The 22,752-nt window shown below is 37.8% G+C and overlaps 6 protein-coding genes and 1 pseudogene across 7 annotated transcripts; 3 read left to right on the top strand and 4 right to left on the bottom strand.

The window, feature by feature from the left end:
- Positions 1-105: 105 nt before the first annotated feature.
- Positions 106-778, bottom strand: LOC108849411 (NADH-ubiquinone oxidoreductase 20.9 kDa subunit). The gene is made up of 2 exons (XM_018622963.2): positions 538-778; positions 106-444 (listed from the first exon to the last, which is right to left on the bottom strand). Exons 1-2 carry the CDS (start codon positions 689-691, stop codon positions 266-268), a joined length of 333 nt encoding a protein of 110 aa, XP_018478465.1. The 5' UTR covers positions 692-778; the 3' UTR covers positions 106-265.
- Positions 779-6,916: 6,138 nt separating this feature from the next.
- On the top strand, positions 6,917-8,374 carry LOC108850157 (protein GET1-like). Of its 2 annotated transcripts, none has more exons than XM_057007903.1 (8): positions 6,917-7,042; positions 7,153-7,230; positions 7,306-7,397; positions 7,503-7,573; positions 7,728-7,792; positions 7,884-7,965; positions 8,042-8,091; positions 8,187-8,374. In XM_057007903.1, exons 2-8 carry the CDS (start codon positions 7,174-7,176, stop codon positions 8,256-8,258), a joined length of 489 nt encoding a protein of 162 aa, XP_056863883.1. In that variant the 5' UTR covers positions 6,917-7,042; positions 7,153-7,173; the 3' UTR covers positions 8,259-8,374. The 2 variants fall into 2 exon arrangements, with proteins under 2 accessions (XP_056863883.1, XP_056863884.1); XM_057007904.1 differs by having other exon boundaries at positions 6,918-7,042; positions 7,309-7,397.
- A 562-nt stretch (positions 8,375-8,936) lies between these two features.
- LOC108855332 (CASP-like protein 2B1) lies at positions 8,937-10,191 on the top strand. The gene is made up of 3 exons (XM_018629126.2): positions 8,937-9,226; positions 9,339-9,471; positions 9,784-10,191. Exons 1-3 carry the CDS (start codon positions 9,024-9,026, stop codon positions 10,045-10,047), a joined length of 600 nt encoding a protein of 199 aa, XP_018484628.2. The 5' UTR covers positions 8,937-9,023; the 3' UTR covers positions 10,048-10,191.
- LOC108855331 (transcription factor bHLH3) lies at positions 10,104-11,957 on the bottom strand. The gene has a single exon (XM_018629125.2). It carries the CDS (start codon positions 11,622-11,624, stop codon positions 10,254-10,256), a length of 1,371 nt encoding a protein of 456 aa, XP_018484627.2. The 5' UTR covers positions 11,625-11,957; the 3' UTR covers positions 10,104-10,253.
- Positions 11,958-13,437: 1,480 nt separating this feature from the next.
- On the top strand, positions 13,438-14,179 carry LOC108848733 (uncharacterized). The gene has a single exon (XM_018622164.2). The coding sequence runs from the start codon at positions 13,466-13,468 to the stop codon at positions 14,039-14,041; it is 576 nt and encodes a 191-aa protein (XP_018477666.1). The 5' UTR covers positions 13,438-13,465; the 3' UTR covers positions 14,042-14,179.
- Positions 14,180-15,422: 1,243 nt separating this feature from the next.
- Positions 15,423-17,060, bottom strand: LOC108855871 (pollen-specific leucine-rich repeat extensin-like protein 1). Its single transcript, XM_018629791.2, has 3 exons — positions 16,904-17,060; positions 16,413-16,494; positions 15,423-16,299 (listed from the first exon to the last, which is right to left on the bottom strand). The coding sequence occupies exons 1-3, from the start codon at positions 16,925-16,927 to the stop codon at positions 15,608-15,610; spliced, it is 798 nt and encodes a 265-aa protein (XP_018485293.1). The 5' UTR covers positions 16,928-17,060; the 3' UTR covers positions 15,423-15,607.
- Positions 17,061-19,459: 2,399 nt separating this feature from the next.
- On the bottom strand, positions 19,460-21,057 carry LOC108850158 (SNF1-related protein kinase regulatory subunit beta-2-like; annotated as a pseudogene).
- Between the last annotated feature and the right edge of the window lie 1,695 nt (positions 21,058-22,752).

Raw genomic sequence — 22,752 nt, forward strand, 5'->3', positions numbered from 1 at the left:
CAATACTTACACAAACTACGCTAAACTAAATCCTACAAGATTAGTCTAAATGCAGAAGTAATGAACCCTCATTGCAACATCACAAATCACAGAACCGTTCATACATTTCCGAGAAAGCTCAGTTTTTTTTTATTATTAACCGTAAGTCATCATAACAAACAAACAGAGGCAAATGTATCCTCAAACAGAAACGAAAATCAATCCAATTACAGGAAAAGATATAGTTTTTATTTTTTCGAAGGACCCAGGAAAAACCCTAGAAGATTCAATTGAAGGAACCAGCAGCACCACGCTTCTGCTTCTGGTGAGCAGCGACCTCTCCTTCGTTAGGGAAAAATCCCATGAGCCGACCCGCGGAGTTCTGGTAAGCGTACATGAAACCACCCATGACTCCGATCAATCCTCCCGTCACCATCGACGGTCCCTTGATCCCTGGTTTTATCCCTACACATCCCCAAATCCACCGTATACACACCCATATCAGGACAATGAAAATGCAAAAGTAGTTTCGAGAGAGAGAGAGAGAGAGGTGGAGACCTGATAGGTAGCCGACGGTTACGGAAACGCCGGTGATGGTGGAGAAACGGAGGTAATCGAGTACGCTGAAGTTTCCGACGACTTTCGTGAACGGAGGGTTCCGATCTACGACTGGGTATTGGGGCTTTTCCAAGGCTGTGATGTCAGTGTTCATCTTCGATCGATCTACGAATCTCTCTCTGCTATGAACTGTGAATCTATCGTCCTCTCTCTCTCTCTCTTAGGTTATTCAATTACAACAGAAGCAGGAGGAGACTCTGTTTCATTTAGAAGCTCCTCTCAGACCTTATCTCACTAGGAACACTGGATTCACAGACCCAGAAACTTCTTTGTTGGGCTTCTGGATCTCTCTCGACGGATCCGAATAGGCCCATTTATGGATGGAACATCTACTAATTCCTCCTCACCCACTAATTAGATTCTCTTATGCACAAGTTAAGCTAGCTAGAGATCAAACTAGTTTCAATTTAGCCTTTCGACAAAACCATACCAGTTTACACATTTGTTAATTCTCACTTAGAACCAAGGATAACACCTATAACTTCAAATTGTTTGATACATAATTTTCAAGTATAACGTCCCATAACACCAAATTTAGCTGTGTGATTTATAATCAACTAATAAATCATGATGGATTATATTTGAATGTATTATTTTTCTTTCATAACTTTTTTTTATTCAAATCTAGCAATGATTGAATGGAACTTTAGTATCGAGCTGTCTCTCATAAATATTACTGACAAATAAAAGAGTTAAAAGAGTACTGGCTCAAATGCATGCAAATAAGTTTGATTGCGATTGACAAGTTTTTTTTGTCATGACTTGTATGAGAATTTCTTACTTTTTTAAGAAAAATGATAAAAACAAAAATTCTTAAAAATAAAAACAGGGTTTGAACAAGTGCAAGAGGGAAGATCTAAGTCAAATTTCAAGTACATGTATGCTTCTTTACGATGTCTTTTTTTTGGCGGAAGTTCAGGTATAACTTAAAAGTATACATAAAATATACGAAACATATACAGGGATATGAATAGGTAGATTAACTTGAGAATTGATGGTAACCATCCCAAAACAATAATCAATAGCTCAATGAGTACGTAGATCGTTAAGTACCATCGTAGTATAAATTTAGCTTCGACTTTTTTTTTAAAGCTTTGAAATGATTATTACTATATATGTGATCGCATTCGAACAACATATATATCATTACCAGGATAATATAATAAGTACTATCATTAATTAATAACTCAGTGAGTACGTAGATCGTTAATCTTTGTTGTTGTCAACGATTGTTAATTATCATCGCAACATTTTAAAATATAGCTTCCAGATTATTAATACTATATATGATTGCAGTTGAACCATACATATCATTACCACCTACAGGACTCCTTAAAAGAGCATAGACCAAAAATAAAAGGTTATACATACATATTTATAAATTAAAAGACAAAATAGATGGAGGAGCTGTTTTATTATTTCAGAGACGTAGAGACGTATCAACGTCGTCGTATCGATCAATGCCAAAAACCTTCTTGTCTTCTTTATTTGGCCAGTGATGACAAAACGTAGGCTTTTCGATGGGATCAGAGGTGGAGTGGGGGCATAAAGAGAGGGAGAGGAGCTTCTGCGACGAGGCTGTTTGAGAGTTTAGAGGTAGAAACTGGTAGAAACCAAAGCTCGCGGGTTCACTGTAATATTGTAAGATTTTGGTGTCTTGGTGGTTTGGTTTAGGGTTAAGGAGCTCTCTCTCAGCTCTCAACTCTCGCGCTCTCTGAAGTTGTCTGAATCTTTCTTGAAGCATGGCGATAGAAGACTGGATTACTATTTGTTCATTTCGGTCTCTTGCCATTGAACTCATGACGTACAAAGTATAATAACAATGGTAATGATATGCGTCGTGGAGAGTGTGTTGCTATAGGGTTTGGGGCCATGTTACGTGCGTTGTTGTCTATTTATATATGGAGGAAAAAGGTAGATATTTGTTAGTATTATTTAATTTGCATGAGAATATAATAAATAAATAAAAATTGTATAGGGTTAATGAGTAGTTCGATGAAATTCCGAAAGGAAGAGAATCATGAGTAAAGTTGGAAGAGAACAAGAGGAAGAAGGCAAAAGGGACAATCTAAGGATTGTAAAAAGAGAATGTGTTATGTGTGAGTGGAGACTTGCATATTTGAATTTCTTTTCAAAAGCAGAAAAAGTTGGCCAAAATAGAAGATGGTTGGGAGGAAAATTACAACAAGAATGTTTGAAGGGAAGCACATGGATTGATTTGTTTGGATGATTATTGAGTTATTACAAACCTCTTTTTATTATGCGTCCCACTTACCTCCTTCTACGGACTCTTTTCCTAAAGGAAACTTAATTGTTTTCCCACGAATCTGGACTGTATACATAGTTGTCTTTTTAATGCTTGATTTGAATCTTGATTACATATATAATCGTCTTCTTATTGCTTGAATCGAATATCGTATCAAGGGCAACCTTGCTTATGTAATGCAATGAGAATGCATCAATACAGACTAGTTCAAAAGCTTAAATTCAAGAAAACTCAGATGAAATTTTACTTTTTTTTTATCACTAATGAAATTTTACTATTAATTGGAAGAAAAGAGAATAAGAAAAGAGAGTGACAAAAAGGGTTTAGGAGAGATTTTGGTGGCTTGGGAGATGGTGAAATGGAGCCACTTCTTTGTCTCCACATCAAATCTTCTCGGTGGAATTTAAAGTTATATCAGTGGCATACAATTTTAAATGAAACACACTTTATAGAAGATTGTCAAAAGTTGTTAATGGTTTCTATAAATTAGTTAAACCACTTTTGTGTTTTAACTTCTTATGATTTGGCAATTAGGAAAAAGTATATAAAATGTTGGCCTATATATAATGAAATTAAAGACAAAATGTTCAATAGTAGGGAATAAGATCACCCACAATGAAAAAAAAAAAAAAAAAAAAAAAAAAAAAGATCACCCACAATGGGAGTATTTCAAAGTTTATATCCAATATAAAAAAAAAATAAAAAAGAACGAAACAGAGTGTAGAGATGTTAAAAGATTCTTTCAAATGAGATATTCAAATTTTTTTTTGTGAAATCCATGTACACATGTCATAATATAACTGATTTAGAATACCTTTTTTTGTTTGATTGAATTTTAATAAAAATATGAGAATATATCACTGTTGAAACTAAAATGCTTTAATGATATCAGCATATGATAGGATGTATTTTAACTAATCAAAAGTTGTGAAAAGAGCATTTTTTTAACGCAAAAGACATTCTCTCTCGATCTTCTCGTTTTATCTCTCGATCGAAATGCTATCACTAAAAAAATGCTATCACTAAGCTCCCTTCCCATGATGAAAAACATCCATGCATGCACATTACTAACTATATTTTTTCATGTGACAAAGAAAAACGTAAATGTAGAGCCGTCGCAAACATTTGGCTAATTATACTAACAGTTTCTAACAAAAAGAAGCGAGACGGTATAGCTAGAAGATGGAACCAGTGCCGGTTCATAAATTTTTGTGGTCCTATACAAAATTATAAAATATACCCTTAAATAATACATAAAAATTTAATCCATAAAAACTTAAGTTTATAACAAATTTGCAATATCTTCTAAACTAGTAAAATTTTTATGAGTTCTTAAAAATTTCCTTTTGCATTTTCATCAAATTTTCATTATCAAGATAGTATTGATAGTATAATTTAACTTATCTTCTATTCATTCTAATATTAATTTATCTAGAAAGAATATACAAGGTTACAAATCGTGTTACTCAGTAGAAGTAGGGTTTACAAGGTTCCACCACCCCATTAAACTGTACAACAAATAAACAACAATTGACAAAAAAAATTAGGCCACAAAAATTTTAGACAAATCAGAGGCCCCGTGCAATTATTTCATGCGGATGTGTTCAACGCCGGCACTGGATGGAGCGGGGGTTGAAAAGATAGACGTAGACATGGGGATGTACGTAAAGTCTGAAAGCGCACATCAAAAGTGGTCGGAGCAAATGTATTTGTCGGGAAGTAATTGGAATGTAATGGCATGCATACACCAAAGCTGAAGATGCTACGACGTTTAGGATTTGGATTTACATTGTTCCTGCTTCGGTATCTGCGAACTCATCGTCCATCGATAATGCTCTGATTTGATGATAAACCCAATTAGATAGATGTTTAACATAACTATAATTAATTAAGTGGGATCGGATGAGACAAAACATAAAATGTCTTTAGATTAGTTGAGAGACATTAGAGACAACGCGTGCCTACTTCTTCTACTCCCATTACAACCACTCCCACGTTAAAAAGTAAACATGTCACAGTTACGTTTTAACATATCTCCATGCTGTACTTTTAGCTCTCATTTTAGCCTTAGATGACATTCTAACTTTGGATACCACCCTTTCTTTTCTTGTCCTTACGATGGAGGCCAACATTTTTTGCTACTTAAATGATTTATCGCATACCAACATTTCAATTCATTACTTGGACCGTTCATCGGGAATAATAGCAAGACTTATTATAACCCCCATCATATGGATGGGCAAGTACATGTAGGATATCATAATTAACACAATTTGTTTTGACGAGGTTAATTAGTAATCAATGCGTGTACTTCGACAAAATATATATTCCCTCTGTTTTTTTAAGATACATATTTTAAACTTTTCACATATATTAAAAAATCACATTAAAAATGCATTGATTTTTGTAAATAACAATTTTCTATAATTTTTAACCAATAAAAATCCATTAAACACAATTAATTTTCTTGAAGTTAACATATTTTCATTAAATAATACATTGAAAAAGTAAAAAATGTATCTTTTTAAAACAAATTTTTTTCCTAGAACATGAATCTTTAAAAAACGGAGGGAGTACTACTTAGCAATCATAAAGGCAAAATTACAATAAAATCCAGCTTAATTGAAATCACGATTTACAGTAACACTCAAGAGATATTAATTTACAAAATTAATAATGTTGAGACTTTAAAATTTTATTGACTTATAGAGATATTAATTTACAAAAAATATCTTTTTAATTTTTTTTTCTATTTTTTCTACTTTTGTTATAAAATAAGAAAATATTTGATTTTACCATATATACATTGTTTAAATTTTAGAAATTTGACTTTCATATGGTTTTATTATTTTATTTGGTGTATGTTTCATAGAATTGTTCGATATAATTTTACTAAATATTATCAAAATATATTGAACTATTAAAAAAATAGATGTATTTTCATTGTAAATATAAAACCAACAATATAATGTTTAGTTTATACTTATATAAAAATATATATTGATATATTATTAATTTATTATTTCAATGGATTATATATGTACATGAAAGTTTTAAAAATATTATTATCGTATTATTTTATCGATTTGTATCATATTTTACACCAGTTCTCAAGTTGAGACCGATGAAATTTATTAATTTATAGAAATTATTAATTTATCGAGTATTAATTTATAGATGTTATATTGTAGTTGGCTTTTAATCAATAAAGGATATTCAGATTCAAAATATTAAAAAGGTTAGATTTTTTTTTGAATGAACTAATGTTAAATTTATTCAAAAGAACAAAATACTTTTTTTACAAGAGTTTGTTTTCTCTAAAAGAGATAAAAACAGAGTTTGGAGATCAAAACAGAGCTTAGCTTTGTGTGGGGACTTTCTTTTTTTTTTTTTGAAAAAAGCTTTGTGTGGGGACTTGAGCAACTAATTTTCTTGAACTTGTGGAGTGGCAAACCACATCCGGAGTCCGGAGACCTCCTTCCGACTTATTAAGAAAACAATATCAAGCTTTTTAGTATCTCTCCTCGCAATTCCGTCTTTGAGACTCGTGCTCCGCTCCACTTGTAGTAAATTTGTACTCGCCTAAAAGACTCGTCTATTCATATTGGTGCAACTCTTGTCCCAGTTTTCTTTACTATCCATGTCTCCCTTCTTTACAAGCTAATTATCTTCCTAAATCACTTTGAGAGGTGCATATATATAACCGTCATAGATTTAGAGAAAATCAATCTAGACACATCACTTTTTTTTTTTTGAATTATACAGAGGTATCCTGATCCTACAGAAGTGGTCTAGACTAGTCACGTGCTGCCACATGTCGGTCCTCTGTCCCTGGCGATGCCGAAATGTTAATTCCCCAGTGGCCGGGATACATCACTTTTAACTTATCTTACAACAAGTTATGTTCAAATAGTTAATGAGTCTATTCCAGCAGCCTATGAAACAAAAAGAGTGTGTAACAAGGTGACGAACCCAAACAACAGTTTGGTCTTTTTATTTTATTTTAGTCCAATGAAAGCCTGTTAAGAAGGTTTAACTCATAAGTTTTTACACTTTAAGGGCTTGAATTTAAAGAGTTAATTTTGAAAAAATCCAAATCCAACTCATAATCCTCTTGTTAGTTGCAGACGTAACACATATATCAGCTCCTCCGCTTTGAAATTCTCGACGACTGAGAATGTAAGTTCCGATTTTGTCATCTACCCTCGTCGTACAATCTATACACGGATCGAATAACGGTTCCCTATTTGTGAATTTTGGATATTTAAGTTTTCTGTTTGCTCTATTAGCCATCAGAAGGGGGTTAGTTAATGGAAGGAGAGAAAGTGATAGAAGAAAGTGGCTTTTTGGCCGCGCCTCTGAAGAAGGTAATAACTAATAATAATTAACAAAACGTTTCTGCTGTTTCTCATGAGTAAAAAAAACTTGTGATAATTTTTAAGCAGAAAGGGTCGAATGATAATAATAATAGCAAGGAAGCAGAGCTGCGATCAGAAATTAAGCAGCTTTTGAGAGAGGCCACTGCATTGTCTCAGTAAGTAAGCACTACATCTTTTCTCTTTTTTTTTATCAGACTCTCTGTGGTTTTTGTGTCTGTGTTTGTGTTTGATTAAAGAGTGATTCACTCGCTCGCGCGCAGGCCAGCCACGTTTGCGCAAGCTGCTAAACTTAGGAGGTCAGCAGCTACTAAAGAGAAAGAACTTGCACACTGTGAGTATTGCTTTCAGTCTCTATGGTGATCTTGAGGTTTTGATAGTATGATGCAATAGGGTTGTTAGATTTAGAAATGCATTGCAATCTTTTTGGTCTTGTATTAGGTGTGTGTGTGTGTGTGTATCTGTTAATAGTCTTTTGTGAAATTCAGATGTGGAGCAGCATAACAAAGAACTGTCATACGATCTGTATGGAAACGTTCTGATTGCTTCAAAGGTAATCTTCTAAGTTGTGTGTGTTGAAGCTTTTTTCTTTTCTTTCAGAAACTACTTATGTGAGAAGATGTTGCTAAGAACTTTGTCTCTAGGTTGTGATGTACTTAATCTTGGTATTTTGGTTCTGGAGGACCCCAATTGCCATGATTGCTAAGCAACTTGTTCAACCCTTTGGTGAGTTAGTTTATTTTGCCGGTTTGACAAAGGTATATCGGTTTCAAAAACTGAATGTGGTGTCTTTCTTTCTCAGGGAGGTTGTTATCTTGGGGAACAGGAGGTCACTTGACAGGCCATGCGATGGTAGATTCCTTCTTCTCTTGCTTGCTTCTCAATTCATTTGTTTTGGTATGCTGTTGTGGGAATGAGATTGTTAGTTGGTTGTGTGAAAAATGCAGGTTGGGATCATACCGTGGCTGATACTCTCAACCAGAGTGAGCAAATATGTGTGGAAGTTCGTTGAGTTCTAAAAATCACATTCCTCAAGAAAATTAATGTTTTTTTTCAGTCTTGAAGTTGTAGCCTTTTTAGGAGACACTTGTGCCATAATTGTTCTTTTCCTAATCTAACTTGGCATTTTTGTACATTATATGGATCCCTATTTTCCAGTTTATGCTGGATTTTTACCAATAACAATGGCAATGATAGCATATTGAAGGACCAACTATGGGTTTGGTTTAAGAGGGGCTAATTGGGAGAGTTTTGAAGTGTAATAAATAAAAAGAAGAAGGGACAAGACAATGGTGTTCATTAAATACTAGCAGTGTTGTAGTACAGAGCATGTGTGTGTGTGTGGCCATACAAAGTCCCCATCTTAGAAGTTAACCATTCTTTTCCACTTTCCTAGAACATTAAAAGACAAACATAGAGAGTACTCTCATAATAATCCTTTGATTAAAGATCCTAAAACTTCATTTGTGATACTTCACTTTCGTATTAAATGCATCTTTAAATACGCTTACAAGAGATCTTCTACCACTTGGCAGCTTCTGGGACTATATGTTTCTGCGTAATGATCAAAAAGGGTTTCAGACAGTAACTAAAGTGTTATTAGGACAACACAATCTTAATTTAGATCAAGTTTGAAAGCATGAAGCGTATTTTTTTCTTATAAGTGGGACACTGAGCAAACTCCTTTTAAAGACCGTTCAAACCCAAACTAGTCTTTTTATTTCTCTCTGGTCTCTCTACGGACTGTGTGTTCTGTCCTAAAGTTTATATTTTTAAGGGCACAAATGAGTCCAGGAAACGTAGCCGTCTTCCACGGAGGCAAGATGAAGCTGATTGATCGGAGACTGAAGCTAACAGAGCTGCTCCTAAGGTGCTCCGCTACTGCTCTCGCTCTGCTCGCGCTTATTCTGATAGTGACAAACACTCAGGTCAAGCAAATCTTCACAATTGAGAAGAGAGCCAAGTACACCGACATGAAGGCCCTTGTGTTAGCTCTATTAAAACCTCCCTTTTTTTCAGTTTTAGTAAACCCAACTAACACCAGTTCACTTTGTAAAGTCTGAAACTTTTTTTTTTGGTTTCTTACTTGATGGATGCAGGTTCTTGGTGGTCGCTAATGGGATAGCTGCGGCTTATTCCTTGTTGCAGTCAGTTCGTTGCGTGGTGGGTTCGATGAAAGGAAGCGTTTTGCTCGACAAGTCCCTTGCTTGGGCCATTTTCTTAGGCGATCAGGTGAGTTAGTCTTAGTCTAGTCTTGTGTGTTCTTTCTCTATACATCTTGTTGTTTACCAAAAGTAGCTGTGGAAGTTTGTGGGTATGGCTTTGTCGTTTTTGATCTCTCATGGTCGGCTGGGTGTCAGGTTTGAGTGAAGTAGGGTTTTTGCTATGTTGAAAAGTCTTTACAAGCATTTAATGGGTTTGGTTGGATATGAGATGGGAGTGTACTTTTTAGGTAGAGAATGTTTGCTTGTTTTGTTGAATCTAGGAGAGACTGAGGTAGTAAACTTGAAAGCTGTGTAATTGGTTTGTTAATATAATGAGCAGGCGATGGCTTACATAAGTGTGGCAGCAATAGCAGCATCAGCAGAGTCTGGTTTGATTGGAATAAGAGGCGAGGAAAAGCTGCAGTGGATGAAGCTGTGCAATATGTTTGGCAAGTTCTGCAACCGATCCGCTGGAGGAACCGCAACCGCCTTGCTTGCCTCTGTTGCTTTGGTTTTCGTCTCTTGCATCTCTGCTTTTAGTCTATTCCGGTTGTACGGTGGTGGTGCCACCCAAAGACACCCAAACCTTTCCGTGACGAAGTGAAAACAGCTCCTTAGTAGTGTTGAAATGTTGTTAAGAAACCAAAAAGAAAGTGAAAGTGCATGCATCTTTTTTGTCTTCCACCTTATGTTAAACTGATTATGTTCTCTGTGACATATTATATAATTTTGATGCCAGAGTTTGTTTTGGTTTGGCTAGTAATAAAAGTACATTTGATACAACCCCAATAACAACACTGTTACAGTTTTTTACATATCAACGACACTACTGTGAGAGAGAGAGGCAAGGAGCTTGTCCTTCAACTCCTCAGCTGTGCAGCCACCTTGAGGCCGGATACTGAACGTATGAACCACACCCTCCTCCGTCACAGCCACGTTCGTATCACGAGGCGTAACCTCATTCTCCCTGAACATCCGTATCGCTTTCGAAACCGGATGACTCTCCAACGCACAGCTCACCCTCACCACCGCCCCGTCCTCCTCCTGCCTCTCTTGATAATCAACATCCCCCGGAGTGATCTGATTAGTCTCCCTCCTCTTCATCACCATCTTCTCCGTCTCGTAAACCCTAATCTTCTTCTGCATATCCGTGATGTACGTGATCGCGTCAGCGAGGAGCGAAGCCTTGTCCATCTTGGAGATGTTAGGCACCACAGCTCTCAACGCGTAGAATCTCTGGTTCAGCTTCTCCCTCCTCTGCCTCTCCGCTTCCACGTGGTTCAACGCCTCTTCTCTCCCGTTCGCCGGCTTCCTCCCTCTCTTCCTCGGCTTCTGCTCGTCAGTCAGATGGTTCGAACCTCCGACCTCGTATGCGTCCAGGGAGAAACCACCAGTAGTGTCGTCCTCCATCTTAGGCGAGAAGTTAATACTCATAGACCGCGGTTTCAGACTCAGCTGTCTACCAAAGATCTTGGGAGGAGCTTCTTTACCACAGCCGAACACTGACTTCACCATCTCGATCACGCTCTTATCCTCCGGGATCAGTTTCAACGAACCGAGCTCGACAACTCCAGAGTTAACCGGGACAGACAAGACAGTCTTGAAACCAGCGGATCTAGCTAAAAACGACCTAACCCTGTAGTAACTCAAACAGCTAGGCAAATCCGACGCCCAAAGCGCCTTCCCGGAGACGTAAGTTCCCGCGGGACCGTACTTGGTGGAATCACACCTAAAGTAGAAATACAAAGACGCGAAGTAAAACACGTCGAGATCAGTGAGACCACCCTCTGACTTCGCCAGAAGACGACGGTCTTCTAAGAAGAAGGAGGAGTGGAGCTTCCGAAGCACGAGCCGTTTGGTCTCGTCTTCTTCTTTTGTTTCTTCAGAGTTTTTCTTGTGGGGACGGTAATGGCCGTCTCCCCAGATCAAGACGCAGCCGTCGGAGGAGGAGGTGTTGGCGTTGGAAGCTAGCCAGAAGACGGCGTAGTCCCAGTCGGAGGAGCCTTCGACGAGGTGACGCAGGCCTTGTTGAAGATTGGGATCGGTTGGAGGATGCGGAGGAGGAGGGAGGAGCTTGGAAGTGTTTGAAGAGATGAAGAAGTCGCAAGCTTCGGTGCCTATGGTGGATTCCACCATCGCTCGGTCTTCTTGATTCTCCCAGAACTTTTGACCGCCGCCCATTGATTCTCTCCGACGAAATGGATGATTAGGGATTAGAGAGAGAGAGAGAGAGTTGAGGTATGGAGGTTGAGATCGCTGCTTTACTGAGTTTGTGAGGAAGAAGGAGAATCACGTGTTTCTTGTTTGGGTTTGATGATGTGGTAGAAAGGGCGAAGGAGTTTGTAAAGTTTGAATATTTAATTTCTTTTGAGGAGAAAGTAATTGAACCAAAGAGAAAGACAAAAACCTGAGCTTTGATTTTGACTCAGATCTGTAGTGACGAAGAAAGAAGAGAGAAGAAACGAGGAAGATGAGACAAACGTACTAGTGTCTGAAATTGAATCGTCTAGTGTCTGAATTAAAAACGTTTCCCTTTGTAACTGCTGCAAACGTTATTTACCTTTTTACATGTGTGGTTGGTCAGATGGCCAAAAAAAAAAAGTAATACATGTGTGGTGTGGTGTCTAATCGAATCATAATAGGCTGCGGGTTCGGGTAGTTCGGTTTATTTGATTCTTGGTTAGCACAAAATATGATTGATCTTAACCGACCAATTTCTTTTTTCTTTTTACTTGGGTTTCGGTTGTAAAAAAGAGTTTGATTCACCAAGAAAGCGTCTCTGAACCAGATAAGAGTTGGTTTTGTTTTATGTCAGGGAAATCTAACTTTCCCGCTTATTTCTCCGGACTGGAGTGCTGATGATGAAGTGCTTCTCCTTGGGGTACTGCTACTACTACTCCCTTCTTTCAACATCTCCTAAAGGCCTATGTTTTTTTTTTCTTCAGGAAATTGTAGTTTTATGTTTAACTTAATTCAGGGACTTGAGATTCATGGGGCAGAGGTCGCGGAGCATGTGAGTACTAAGTGTAAACAACAGTGTCTTGACCACCACAGATACATTTACTTGAACTCCCCGTTTTTCCCACTTCCAGTAATTGCCTGTATCCATCCATCTTATAAAACGTATATCCGCCACAGTTGTGGGTGCTAGCCTCTTTTGTTATGTTGTTAATCTTAGAGGCAACATTGGTTTTTGTCTCTCCAGGATAATGTCACATGTAGCAGGGAAGAGCAAAAAAAAAAGGTTCAAGCCATGGCAAAAGTAGGAACAGTTGAAGATAAGAAAGGTCTGCACTACTTCGCTTGATTCTTTCTTGAATGGTATTACTCTCTTAGTTCTTGAAATTAATGCGGCTTCTTCTTTTACAGCAGAGCAGAACATGAAAGAAGAGTACCCCTTTTCTCCTCCTAAAGTCAAGTATGTCTCTCCTTCTCAGATACTCTACAGTCTCACAGAAGAGTAGAGTACCCGTTTTCTCATTTCTTATTCAAGCTTCTTGCAGAGTTGAAAGAAGCTAATTTGATCCACCATATTTTATCAATCCAACAAAAAAAAGGCTCAATAATTGTCATTGTGTCTATCCATTCTCCTTTGTTTCTATGTTTTGATGTGTTTTGTGGTCAGAGTCTCATACAGACAGAAGCTTTGGAGGAAAGAAACCTGTTACCCCTGGAAACAACTCTTTGGTTGAACTGAGTAGTTACAAGTTACAACCACAAAAGACAAGAGTTCAACACTGAATATGACACAATGATGCTGAGCAGCAGCCCTGGGCCGAGATGGAGTTCAAACAGAACGATACTCCTGAAGATAAAAAGGCTGAAGCTACGTGTGTATTGCTTAGCTTTAAGATCACAAGTAGAAGAAGGGTATTGCTCAGTTTTTAAGGCTTGTGTAAAATGTAATTTATAATAAAAAAAAAATGATTCAGTTATCCGCAGAGATAAGGTGCAGGAGAGCCACACAATCTAAAAGTATATAAGATTTAGAATCAGACTCCCCACACGGAAGAAGTGAGAGGATGATGAATATGACGATGTCTCTCCCCAAAATGAAACTATCTTCTCTGCAACCTCATCTCCATTTGAGCAGTAGCAGGTTACTAGCACCAGCAGCAAAGGCGGTGTCTCCGAGCTCAAGCATAAGCACCAGAACACCGTGCCGCCGTGTTCAGTGCCAAGCATCCACAAGAAGAAGAAGATCAACGGTGGAAAGATCCACCAGAACCAATCTTGAAAAGACACAACCTTTAGGGCTGGAGAAGAAGCAACTGAGACAAGCTCTGGTGACCGGTGTCTCCGTAGGTTTGATGATGGCTCTGGTAATGGGAATAGATGGAGAAAAGGCGATGGCTTTGGGACCGGAAGGTCCTCTGATGGAAGAGTTCTGGGACAACGTGAGAAGGTACGGTCTTTACGCACTCACCGTCAGCACGGGAGCTCTCTCCGCCGTGTTCGAGCCCATCTTCGAACTCCTCAAGAACCCAATCTCCGCCGTTCTCATCGTGATCATCTTAGGTGGAAGCTTCTACATCGTCTCCCAAGTCGTCTCGGCCATGGTTGGTGTCAACGAGTTCGCTTATGATTATGGATACTGAGAGTTAAATACTCTGTTTCTTTGAATACTCTGTTTCTACTACATGTTATGGTCATCGATACTCTGTTTCTGCATTAGTCTTATGAACTTAATGAGTCAGTGACATTTTATTTGACATTAAAGAGATCAACTTTGTACATTGTTTTGAGATGGGTACATATTCTTTCAATTATATTTGTGAAAATCTTCAGGCAGTCCGGCGACGTAATCCATGATTCCCTCGCCGGTAGGTTCATCTGAGAGTTGTTGAAAGCCACCGGAGGTGATTGCCATGGCTAATAAGGCGGCAGTTGACGCAAACAGAGGCCAGAAGTAAGCTAATAAGTCGAGGATTCTTGGTGCTGCGTACAGGAGGGACGACACGACCACGGTCACGATGATTGAGGCCATGACGTGGAACTTGTACTCCATTAGTCTTGCTTGAATCTCCATTTCTTGTTGATCCAGAGAGAGAGAGAGAGAGAATATGAGAGATGTTGAAGATGAGAACTCTGATGAATGCAGTTTGTAAGGAAGGAGAATGAGATGGTTTTTAACGTCAGCTTTGTTGATCAACGCAAGTTCTCTGGTCCTTTTCTTTAGTGGCTGTGTTCTTTGCTTGGTGAAGTTTCCCCTTTGTTTACCCAATTAGTTTAACCGAAGATTCATAACTACTCTACCTGCAATGACATGAAGACCCCTGCAGTTTTAGAGGATGTGAAGGGGCATAACCGTCATTTTAGGAATGATGGATGAGACATTGGAGATGCCTTTGTCCAGGGGGAATGGGTTTTGTCTCTTTTCTTCATTTTGATTACCAAACACAAAGACTTTGTTTAAAAGCTTTTAAGAGGAGAATGAAGGAACAAGAACCGAATCGAATCGAGTCGCTTTGCAAAGTTTCGTACTTTTCATCATTTCCTCTGGAAAGGCATCAACTTTGTAATTACCTCACAAGTGATTGATTTTACTATTAAACAATTCAAAATATCAACTTAAATAGGTTTACCAAAAACAAACCCATTAAAGGAACTGTAAGTTGAACACTTTACAGATCACAAGATTTACAAAGGAGAATCCAATTACTAGACTGAGTTATTATTATCAAAACTCTTTCCTTCTGCTACTCAGTTAAAGTATACAGCAACATGACTAAGAAGCCACATCATTAGTTATCTACCTCTACTATTGTCTGTATAAAATAACCAAAAGAAGCTAACTTCCCATAACAAGAAATCGAGATCATCTCTAACCAAATTTTTCTGAGCATATGTGAATGTTAGTGATCAATCATCAAAACTATAAACTAGTGTTATAAGAACTAGTAGCTTCGTAAGAATAAGGTACAACACAGGATATAGATATAACTGATAAAGGGTAATATATATTATTCTTGGTTCATATTTAAGAAATAAAACAGTTTTCTTATAATGTTTACAGTTACAGCCTTTTTTAAAAATACAACGTTACATTTAAACATCTCTCTATATATTCTTTTTATTATTTGTATCAGAAGAAAAGAAAGATTTTGAAGGAAAATATAATAAGGATACAAAGAGAGTGAATAAGGGAAGGAATCATAATAATATCACATGATGGAGCAGCTTTGTGGGTTCTCTTCGCTGAAGTAATCGCATCTGTTGAGGTTGCATTGTCGGTAACTAGGTGGTGGTCCTCCTCCCCAGCTGTCATAGACAGGTCGGCCATAAGTCTCGTACTGATGCTGTGGTGGCTGCGGCATTCCGTATCCACTGAACGCTGGCCCACCTCCAAAACCGTCATAGTATGATGGCCCATAATACATAGCTGCTACTGGTTGCCCCTGTGACATCATCGGCATCGCTTGTGGTGGTGGTCCAGCCTGCTTTGGTGCTGCAGCAGGTGCCTGTGCCTGCTGTGCAGGAGCTGGTGCGGCGGGTTTAGCCGCTGCCGGTTTGTCGGATTCTTTGGGTTTCTCTGCTTGCTTAGGCTTCTCAGCTTCCTTCGGTTTTTCAGCCTGTTTAGGCTTTTCAGACTCTTTGGGCTTTTCAGGTTGCTTAGGCTTCTCGCCGGCCTCTTTGGGCTTCTCGGCGGGTTTGGGAGCATCTTTGGGCTTTTGGGCAGGAGGAGGCTGAGCTTGTGGCTGAGGCTGAGGCGGTTTGGGTGGCTGGACGATCTCGATGGTCTTGATAGAGCCACCACCTTTAGAACAGAGTTTGTCCATGATCTTCTCAGGGCTGCAGCAGACCACCTTGATGATGACTATGTTGGACTTCTCATCAAACAGTTGGTCTCTGATTTCTCTTGTTCAAAACCCACACAAATCATCATCCACTCAGTCCATTTCCTCAATCAAATCAAACAACTAATAATCCACAAGAATCTTTTTTGAGAAAAAGACAGAAGGAACTCACGAGGGATCTGGCAAAGAACCTTCTTGACCTTCTTGTAACACTTGGCACACTCAAGATCCACCTTCAACTTCATCATAGTTACCTGTTTTTTTTTTTTTTTGGATATTGACATCATTAAAATCCTCAGATTCTCTTATTAGTGGTAAAAGTGGAAACAACACACTTCACGTTTCTAAGCATCTAATTACTGAGACAGAACTGATTCGTTCTCTGTCTGACACAAAGTAAGAAAGAAAGAGAGATTCTCTTATCACTTGCACGAGTTTTACCTTTATAAAATGGTTTGATCGCATTATTTTAGTCCATACCAAACCAACATATCTCACAAATACAAAAAATATATTTTATAAACAAGAAATGAGCAGAAAAGGAGAGAATCAAAAGCTCCACAAGATAGTTAATTCTTAAGACCCACCCACGTACATAAACCACAACTTTCTCTGTCTACTGAAAGTAAAACAAAACAAGAATGAGAGAGAGAAGAAAGCTACCTTCTCCTTCCCCTTCTCGGCCATGGCTTGGAACGGAGAGCTGAGATCTTAGATCTGACGGTGGCTTAGACTCTACTTCAAGATAGAGAGAGATGGGTGGTGGTAAGTGTAGCCTTTTATATAAACACAGACTCAAACCATATTCAACTAATGGCAGCACGACACGCGTATGGTTTTATCGAAAACTCTGTCAATCTCTTTTTGTTGTCTGTATTATTTTCTTGGTTTTATTTTTAAAAAGAAAAAAATGGTGAAGGTACAATAATGCATCACTGAAGAAAACCTTTTCACATCACTAACTTTCATAGTTGCCATTTATTGACCTGACCTATTTTTCATTCTTATTTTTCTTTTTAGTTTTATTACATTAATTCACATGAAAAGTTTAAATGAACTATTTAAAGCACCAGTCGGCGGCTATTTCATTTAATATATTAGTATTATCAGACTGAAATTCTTAAATTAAAGTACATATACAATTTTATTGTTATTTGTATTATTTTATTTTATAAGAATCTTATTAAGAATCTTGTCAGCTATTTCATTTGAAATATTACTAGATTGACAATAACCCATTTTTTGTTAATTAGTGTATGTATTGCCATGTCGGTGTTCTCATTCTTTTTTTGACTGAACGGTGTTCTCATTCTGCCTCCGGTGAAACTCTCTTTGTCTCCTTTTCTCTCTTATTTTTATTTTGTGGAGATTTGCTGTATAAAAATGGTAGAGAATCTCTGTAAATGTTAGTTCAACTCCAGTTCTAGTAGTTTAACCACTCCAACTTCTACATTATAGTATATCACTAAGAAACAAATAGAACAATCATCATCACCAATTGATCATACCTAAGAAGAAAATAGAAAGAAGGAAAACAACAAAAAACAAAGGAGCTGGAAGATTCGTCACATGCGGATTTAGTTGGTAACTAACAAATGTGCCTTTTGTTTTGTCTTTCAAAAAAGCTAAACTGAAAAAGACACTTAAGAATTATGATAATTATTAAATAGATGGGGGAGCAGATGGCAAATATCGAAAGGAGAACCTCTTATTTGAATCTTTATCTTCTTATCTCTATAACCCAGTGGGCCGTTTCACGTTCTTCTTCAGACAATAGTTTATCTTTAAATACTCATCTTATTTTGAAGTTTGTCCAGCACTGTTATGAGCAAATGGTCGGATATGTTCATTAGTCTTAGTCGGTATTCTTTCATGAAGACAATAAGCTTTTTAACAATCTGACTTTTGGTTCATATTTTAATTCCACAGATGCACATAAACACACACACATAATTGCTTTTAATGTAACAATCATGTCAAGGTTTGCCTTAAACCGTTTAGGAGCTTTCATGTCCCCCACAAAATTACATCATCAGATCATTGATAATTTTGTGTGAAATTATTAGCTAAGATGTCTGATCTCTTGAATGATGATTTTTTTTTCATTCTTTAATCTGAAAACGAAGCTTACGTTAAGATTTAAAACACTGTGCTTTCATACTATGTATGAAAAACTGGTGGAAATGTCTTTCACAGTAAACAAGCTCCGATACTCGTAGCATCATTAATATGGGCTAAGTATCATAGTATGTAAGAAGAAACTGGTCTGGTACATGTGCTACGTTATAATTTATACTAAACAAGCTCCAAATCCAATATCTAGAAAATATAATTATTACCCTACAAAGCGATTATTCACAGGAAATAGAAAACGAGATATGTCAAAACATTTGAATATCTTACCACATCGTATTGGTAACGATACATATCACTGTAACGTCCAAAAATTGGAAAGAAAAAGTACACGTAAAGACTAAAGGTCAGTTTATATATGATGATATATAATCATATCTAAAATGTGACGTGTTTTGACTTTTTAAATAAGTAGAAAACTAATTTAGCGATTGAGTTCACATTGTTGTCACATGCATGGTGGAGAATAGGGATATTGTTAAGGCCTTAAGGGTTTAACAATAGTGTTGTATTCCAACTAAAGATCATGCCAATCAAAACTGTGGTCCTCTCTAAGTACCAAAGTGGCTATGCTATTGTTAGTTATGACGCACCTCACGATTGGTCTTTTAAGTAAACTTTTGAAACTTGCATCTCTGTTTCTTCAATTGTGCTGGTGCCTATATAAACATATCTGCATTTGAAATTATTATCTCTGTCTCTTTAAGTACAACTGTTATATATGTACTCTCTGCAGCGCTGGACGCATCATGGACTGCATTCATGGGGGTGCTCCTGCTCTTCTCCTTGTAGAATGCTGGACACGGAAGTAGACCACTGCCCTCCACAGGTCATGGAACCAGAGGCAAAGGCTGTCCCATTTTCTAAACTCAGGAACTCTTTTTATTAGATTCAATCGTATAAACAAGTTCTTCTTTTTCTTTTGTTGCTTCTTTCTGTACAGCCTTTTATACTTGCTAGAAATAAAATTGAGATAATGAGGCTACTAATTTGAGAAGGCATGTCATCTTTTGTTTTTTTCACCCGTTATATTTGTGGTCTGCAGATATAATCATCATCTGTCACAGTCACACATGACTTAAGCTAGATTTAAAAGCCAAACAATAATATAGTAAGACTAGCAGGTGTGAGACAACTGTTGTGAAAACTTGAAAGCCAAACAAACCAAAACCCAAAAAAAAGAAGAGAGATTTGTCGGCCTTACAACAATAACTTTGCTAGCAATTACCAATCTCTCACCCATTCTCCATGAGTTAACTTTTAAAAACACCAAACTTAGATAAGAGAATGTAAATTAGATGAATTTGCATATCACCTCTGGAGGGACTTGTAGAGCACCACAGTTACATACTTGGCCAAAAAGCGGTTAGTGGAACCAAGGGCAACCACAGAAGGACCGCTCTTGCCCTTCTGCATGTAGAGATGATTGAGAATGACATGCTGAGGTCTCGGCAGCGGCGGCGAGGGACCGTCAGGGTTGTTGCCTGGCGGGAGGTTGAGCAGAGTCATCTGCAAGTGAGGCGGAACGAGAGGCGGTTCTTTGGAGTAGTCCTCAGCTCCCAGAAGCAAGCTGCTGTAACTAGCCTCTGGAGATTGCGGAGGCTCGAACCCTGATATGCTTTGAATGTCTTCAGGAACATAGTCCTGCACCAAACCAAAGTATAAAGATCTCTTCTGCATTCCCTAAAACAACTCAATAGGAAGGTATGGTTAACCTGGAGGTCCAAGAGGTTGAAAGTGTTGCCAGCGTCATCACGAGCAAAAGGGAGCTCAGGGGCGTGCATCCACTGACCATCGACGATGAACCTGTACTCATAGACACCTGAAGGAAGCACTTTCATTATAGTAAAGTCTTTACCAGATCTCTGCAGCCGACTTCTGAACAAAGAAACAAGAATGAGAGAGATTATTACTTGTTAGAAATAAATGATTTATAACAAAAAAAAATGAATTAATTAATAAAAAAAAAGGTAAGACCTTGACTTCCAATTATCCAAGATCCTTCAACAGAGATGTCTTTGCCGCCGTGGCACCAAGTGATCATAGTGGGGATCCCTTGCTCGTTGGGAGCCTCTTCGTAAGGAGGCGATTGCTGCATCCAGGAAGGGTTTGGGATGTGGATTTCGTCTGGTCTTTGCAGAGGAATCACCGGTACCTTTTTTTATTTATTTATTTATTTTTCAGATCTTTTTTTGATTCCATCCAAAAGTTTGAATCTGAGGGGAGAGAGAGGAGAGAACCTGAGGAGCGAACATGAGAGGAGATTGAGTGGCGCGAGGGCTGTGAGGAGGAGATTGATGACCACCCATGGGTGCTGCAAAGTCGGAAGCTTGATGATGATGAGAGCTGCTAATCTCAGTTGCAGCGTTGTCGTCGTTCTGGTGGTGGTTACTATTCGCTTCTTCTTCTCTCCCGTTCACGTTTCCCATATCACACACACACAACACACACAACCAAAAAAAGAACAAAAAAAATATCTATCTGTGACCTTTTATTAATAAAAAGTTTTACTCTCTCTTATTAACCGGATCTCTCATCAGAATTTTTAGGACATAGTATTTGATTATAAAGACAGGACCGGACCCCCTCTCACTGGTTTTTTTTTTAAAGATTCGTGCTTTTCGTACAAAACTTGATCGAAACTTTAGTTGGGACGGAGAATTTGATGTGAGGGGGAACACACAGTAAAAAGCGTCCTTACATCACACAGACACAAGTAAAAACCTTTTTTTTTTATAATCGAACAACCTTTTGTTGTTTACACTCTCTTCCTTCTTCCCCCCACTCTTCCTTCTCTTTTACTTTTATTGGTTCTGTTTATTGCAATTTGTCACCCCTTTACTTTTAATTTTGTTACTAATTTCCCCCCACATTTGATCTCACTCAAATCGATCGATCCTTTATTGCAACTTTGAACCGATTTCAATTTAGTACTCAGATGATGAAAACCATAATAATAATTAAAGCATACATAGCCTTGGGACTTGGGACTTGGGCACTTGTCCTCTAACTAACCCAAACAAATCACCTTTTACAACTTAAAAGGCTGAAAGGTGGGCTTATTTGATGGTACAGAAGGCCGTGCCTTTTGGGCCATTCATAAACCGACAGTTTGGACAAACTCTAAACACACAACTTCGGTCAACTCCCCCCTTTTGTGACTGAACTTACAGAATAATGTTGGAGAAGAAAATGGAAGTCATATGAGTTTGTTTTTTTTTGCCTGATTGAGTAACGGCCTCCGCTTCTATTTACCTGGAGACGATGAGGAGCTACGAAGAGAGATTAGTAACATATTATATGGATCACGTACAAGAAAATGGCTATAGCTGTAACTTAGGCCAAGAAGTGGATTAGCCAATGGTATAGCTTCTCCGACTAAACTCATAAAAACATTTAGAGACTACAGTGCGAATACCAAAACCCCTAAGATCGCAACTGAATTAATGATATAAATCCATACTAAACGTGATCCTTTCTCAAATGTAAATGCAAATACATAATTTATATAAAAAAATGGTAAGCTCAATGGAAATACTAAAAACAATCTGCATGAGTTGAAAAACAAGTATCATCTGAGGGAATAACTAATGAAAGACACATCCACTTGATGTAAAACCCTGATCAGAAACTCCTCAGAACATTGCCCGCAGGTAAAGGAGAGAAGATGCTTCACCCATACCTTGCAATATTGCAGGACCAAGATGTAAGAAAATATAAAAATATCCCTAAGTCAAAACATATATATGATATACTCAATGGAAAGAAACACACATTAGAAGTGACAAAAACTTAATCGCTCTGGAACCACATCATCATCTGTTATTCTATATGATCGGATCAATAGTACAATCCAAGAGCTTTCAGTCTTTTTCTAAACAGTCGTTCTCGTATTCTTCTAATCTTCTTCTTCTTCTTAGTTTCCTGCAAATTAAGAAAAATGAAAAAAAGTAAACTGGGACTGCTCATTAACAAGTAGAGTTGAAGCTCTGCACAATCAAAGGAAACTGACTTTTTCCTCTACTCGGAGCAAAAGCAAACGCTCTATCTACTTAGACGAATTTTGGGAGTAAAGGTAAACTCAAACAGACCTGTACGGTACCAGGAGCGTCTTCTTCTTCTTCTTCTTCTTCATCATCATCATCCGATTTATAGACCTCGTCATGATCTTGGTCTTGTGCTCTGCTTTGCGGCATATTATTAGTAGTCATCTTCGATATCCATGGAGGTATGGCTGGTGCAATATAATCTCCACCTTTTCTAGGTATAACATCTTCTTTTTCTTCCTCAACCTAAACCCAACCCAATGCGTAAGAAGACCAATCAAAGAGGATCGATCGTTTTCTAATAACATTTGAATTTCTAATTTCTAATTAGAG

This window comes from Raphanus sativus, chromosome 4 (assembly GCF_000801105.2).
Source record: "Raphanus sativus cultivar WK10039 chromosome 4, ASM80110v3, whole genome shotgun sequence".
Classification (NCBI taxonomy): Eukaryota; Viridiplantae; Streptophyta; class Magnoliopsida; order Brassicales; family Brassicaceae; genus Raphanus; species Raphanus sativus.

Excerpts from the sequence above, each read along its gene's own strand:
- LOC108849411 (XM_018622963.2), bottom strand. The coding sequence starts at position 691 with ATGAACACTGACATCACAGCCTTGGAAAAGCCCCAATACCCAGTCGTA. Across the intron at positions 445-537 it reads AACCGTCGGCTACCTATCAG|GGATAAAACCAGGGATCAAG; the intron begins GTCTCCACCTCT and ends GGGGATGTGTAG.
- LOC108850157 (XM_057007903.1), top strand. The coding sequence starts at position 7,174 with ATGGAAGGAGAGAAAGTGATAGAAGAAAGTGGCTTTTTGGCCGCGCCT. Across the intron at positions 7,398-7,502 it reads GAGGCCACTGCATTGTCTCA|GCCAGCCACGTTTGCGCAAG; the intron begins GTAAGTAAGCAC and ends GCTCGCGCGCAG. Across the intron at positions 7,574-7,727 it reads AGAGAAAGAACTTGCACACT|ATGTGGAGCAGCATAACAAA; the intron begins GTGAGTATTGCT and ends TGTGAAATTCAG.
- LOC108855332 (XM_018629126.2), top strand. The coding sequence starts at position 9,024 with ATGAGTCCAGGAAACGTAGCCGTCTTCCACGGAGGCAAGATGAAGCTG. Across the intron at positions 9,227-9,338 it reads ACCGACATGAAGGCCCTTGT|GTTCTTGGTGGTCGCTAATG; the intron begins GTTAGCTCTATT and ends TGATGGATGCAG. Across the intron at positions 9,472-9,783 it reads CCATTTTCTTAGGCGATCAG|GCGATGGCTTACATAAGTGT; the intron begins GTGAGTTAGTCT and ends TATAATGAGCAG.
- LOC108855331 (XM_018629125.2), bottom strand. The coding sequence starts at position 11,624 with ATGGGCGGCGGTCAAAAGTTCTGGGAGAATCAAGAAGACCGAGCGATG.
- LOC108848733 (XM_018622164.2), top strand. The coding sequence starts at position 13,466 with ATGATGAATATGACGATGTCTCTCCCCAAAATGAAACTATCTTCTCTG.
- LOC108855871 (XM_018629791.2), bottom strand. The coding sequence starts at position 16,927 with ATGGCCGAGAAGGGGAAGGAGAAG. Across the intron at positions 16,495-16,903 it reads CCGAGAAGGGGAAGGAGAAG|GTAACTATGATGAAGTTGAA; the intron begins GTAGCTTTCTTC and ends AAAAAAAAACAG. Across the intron at positions 16,300-16,412 it reads GGTTCTTTGCCAGATCCCTC|AAATCAGAGACCAACTGTTT; the intron begins GTGAGTTCCTTC and ends TTTGAACAAGAG.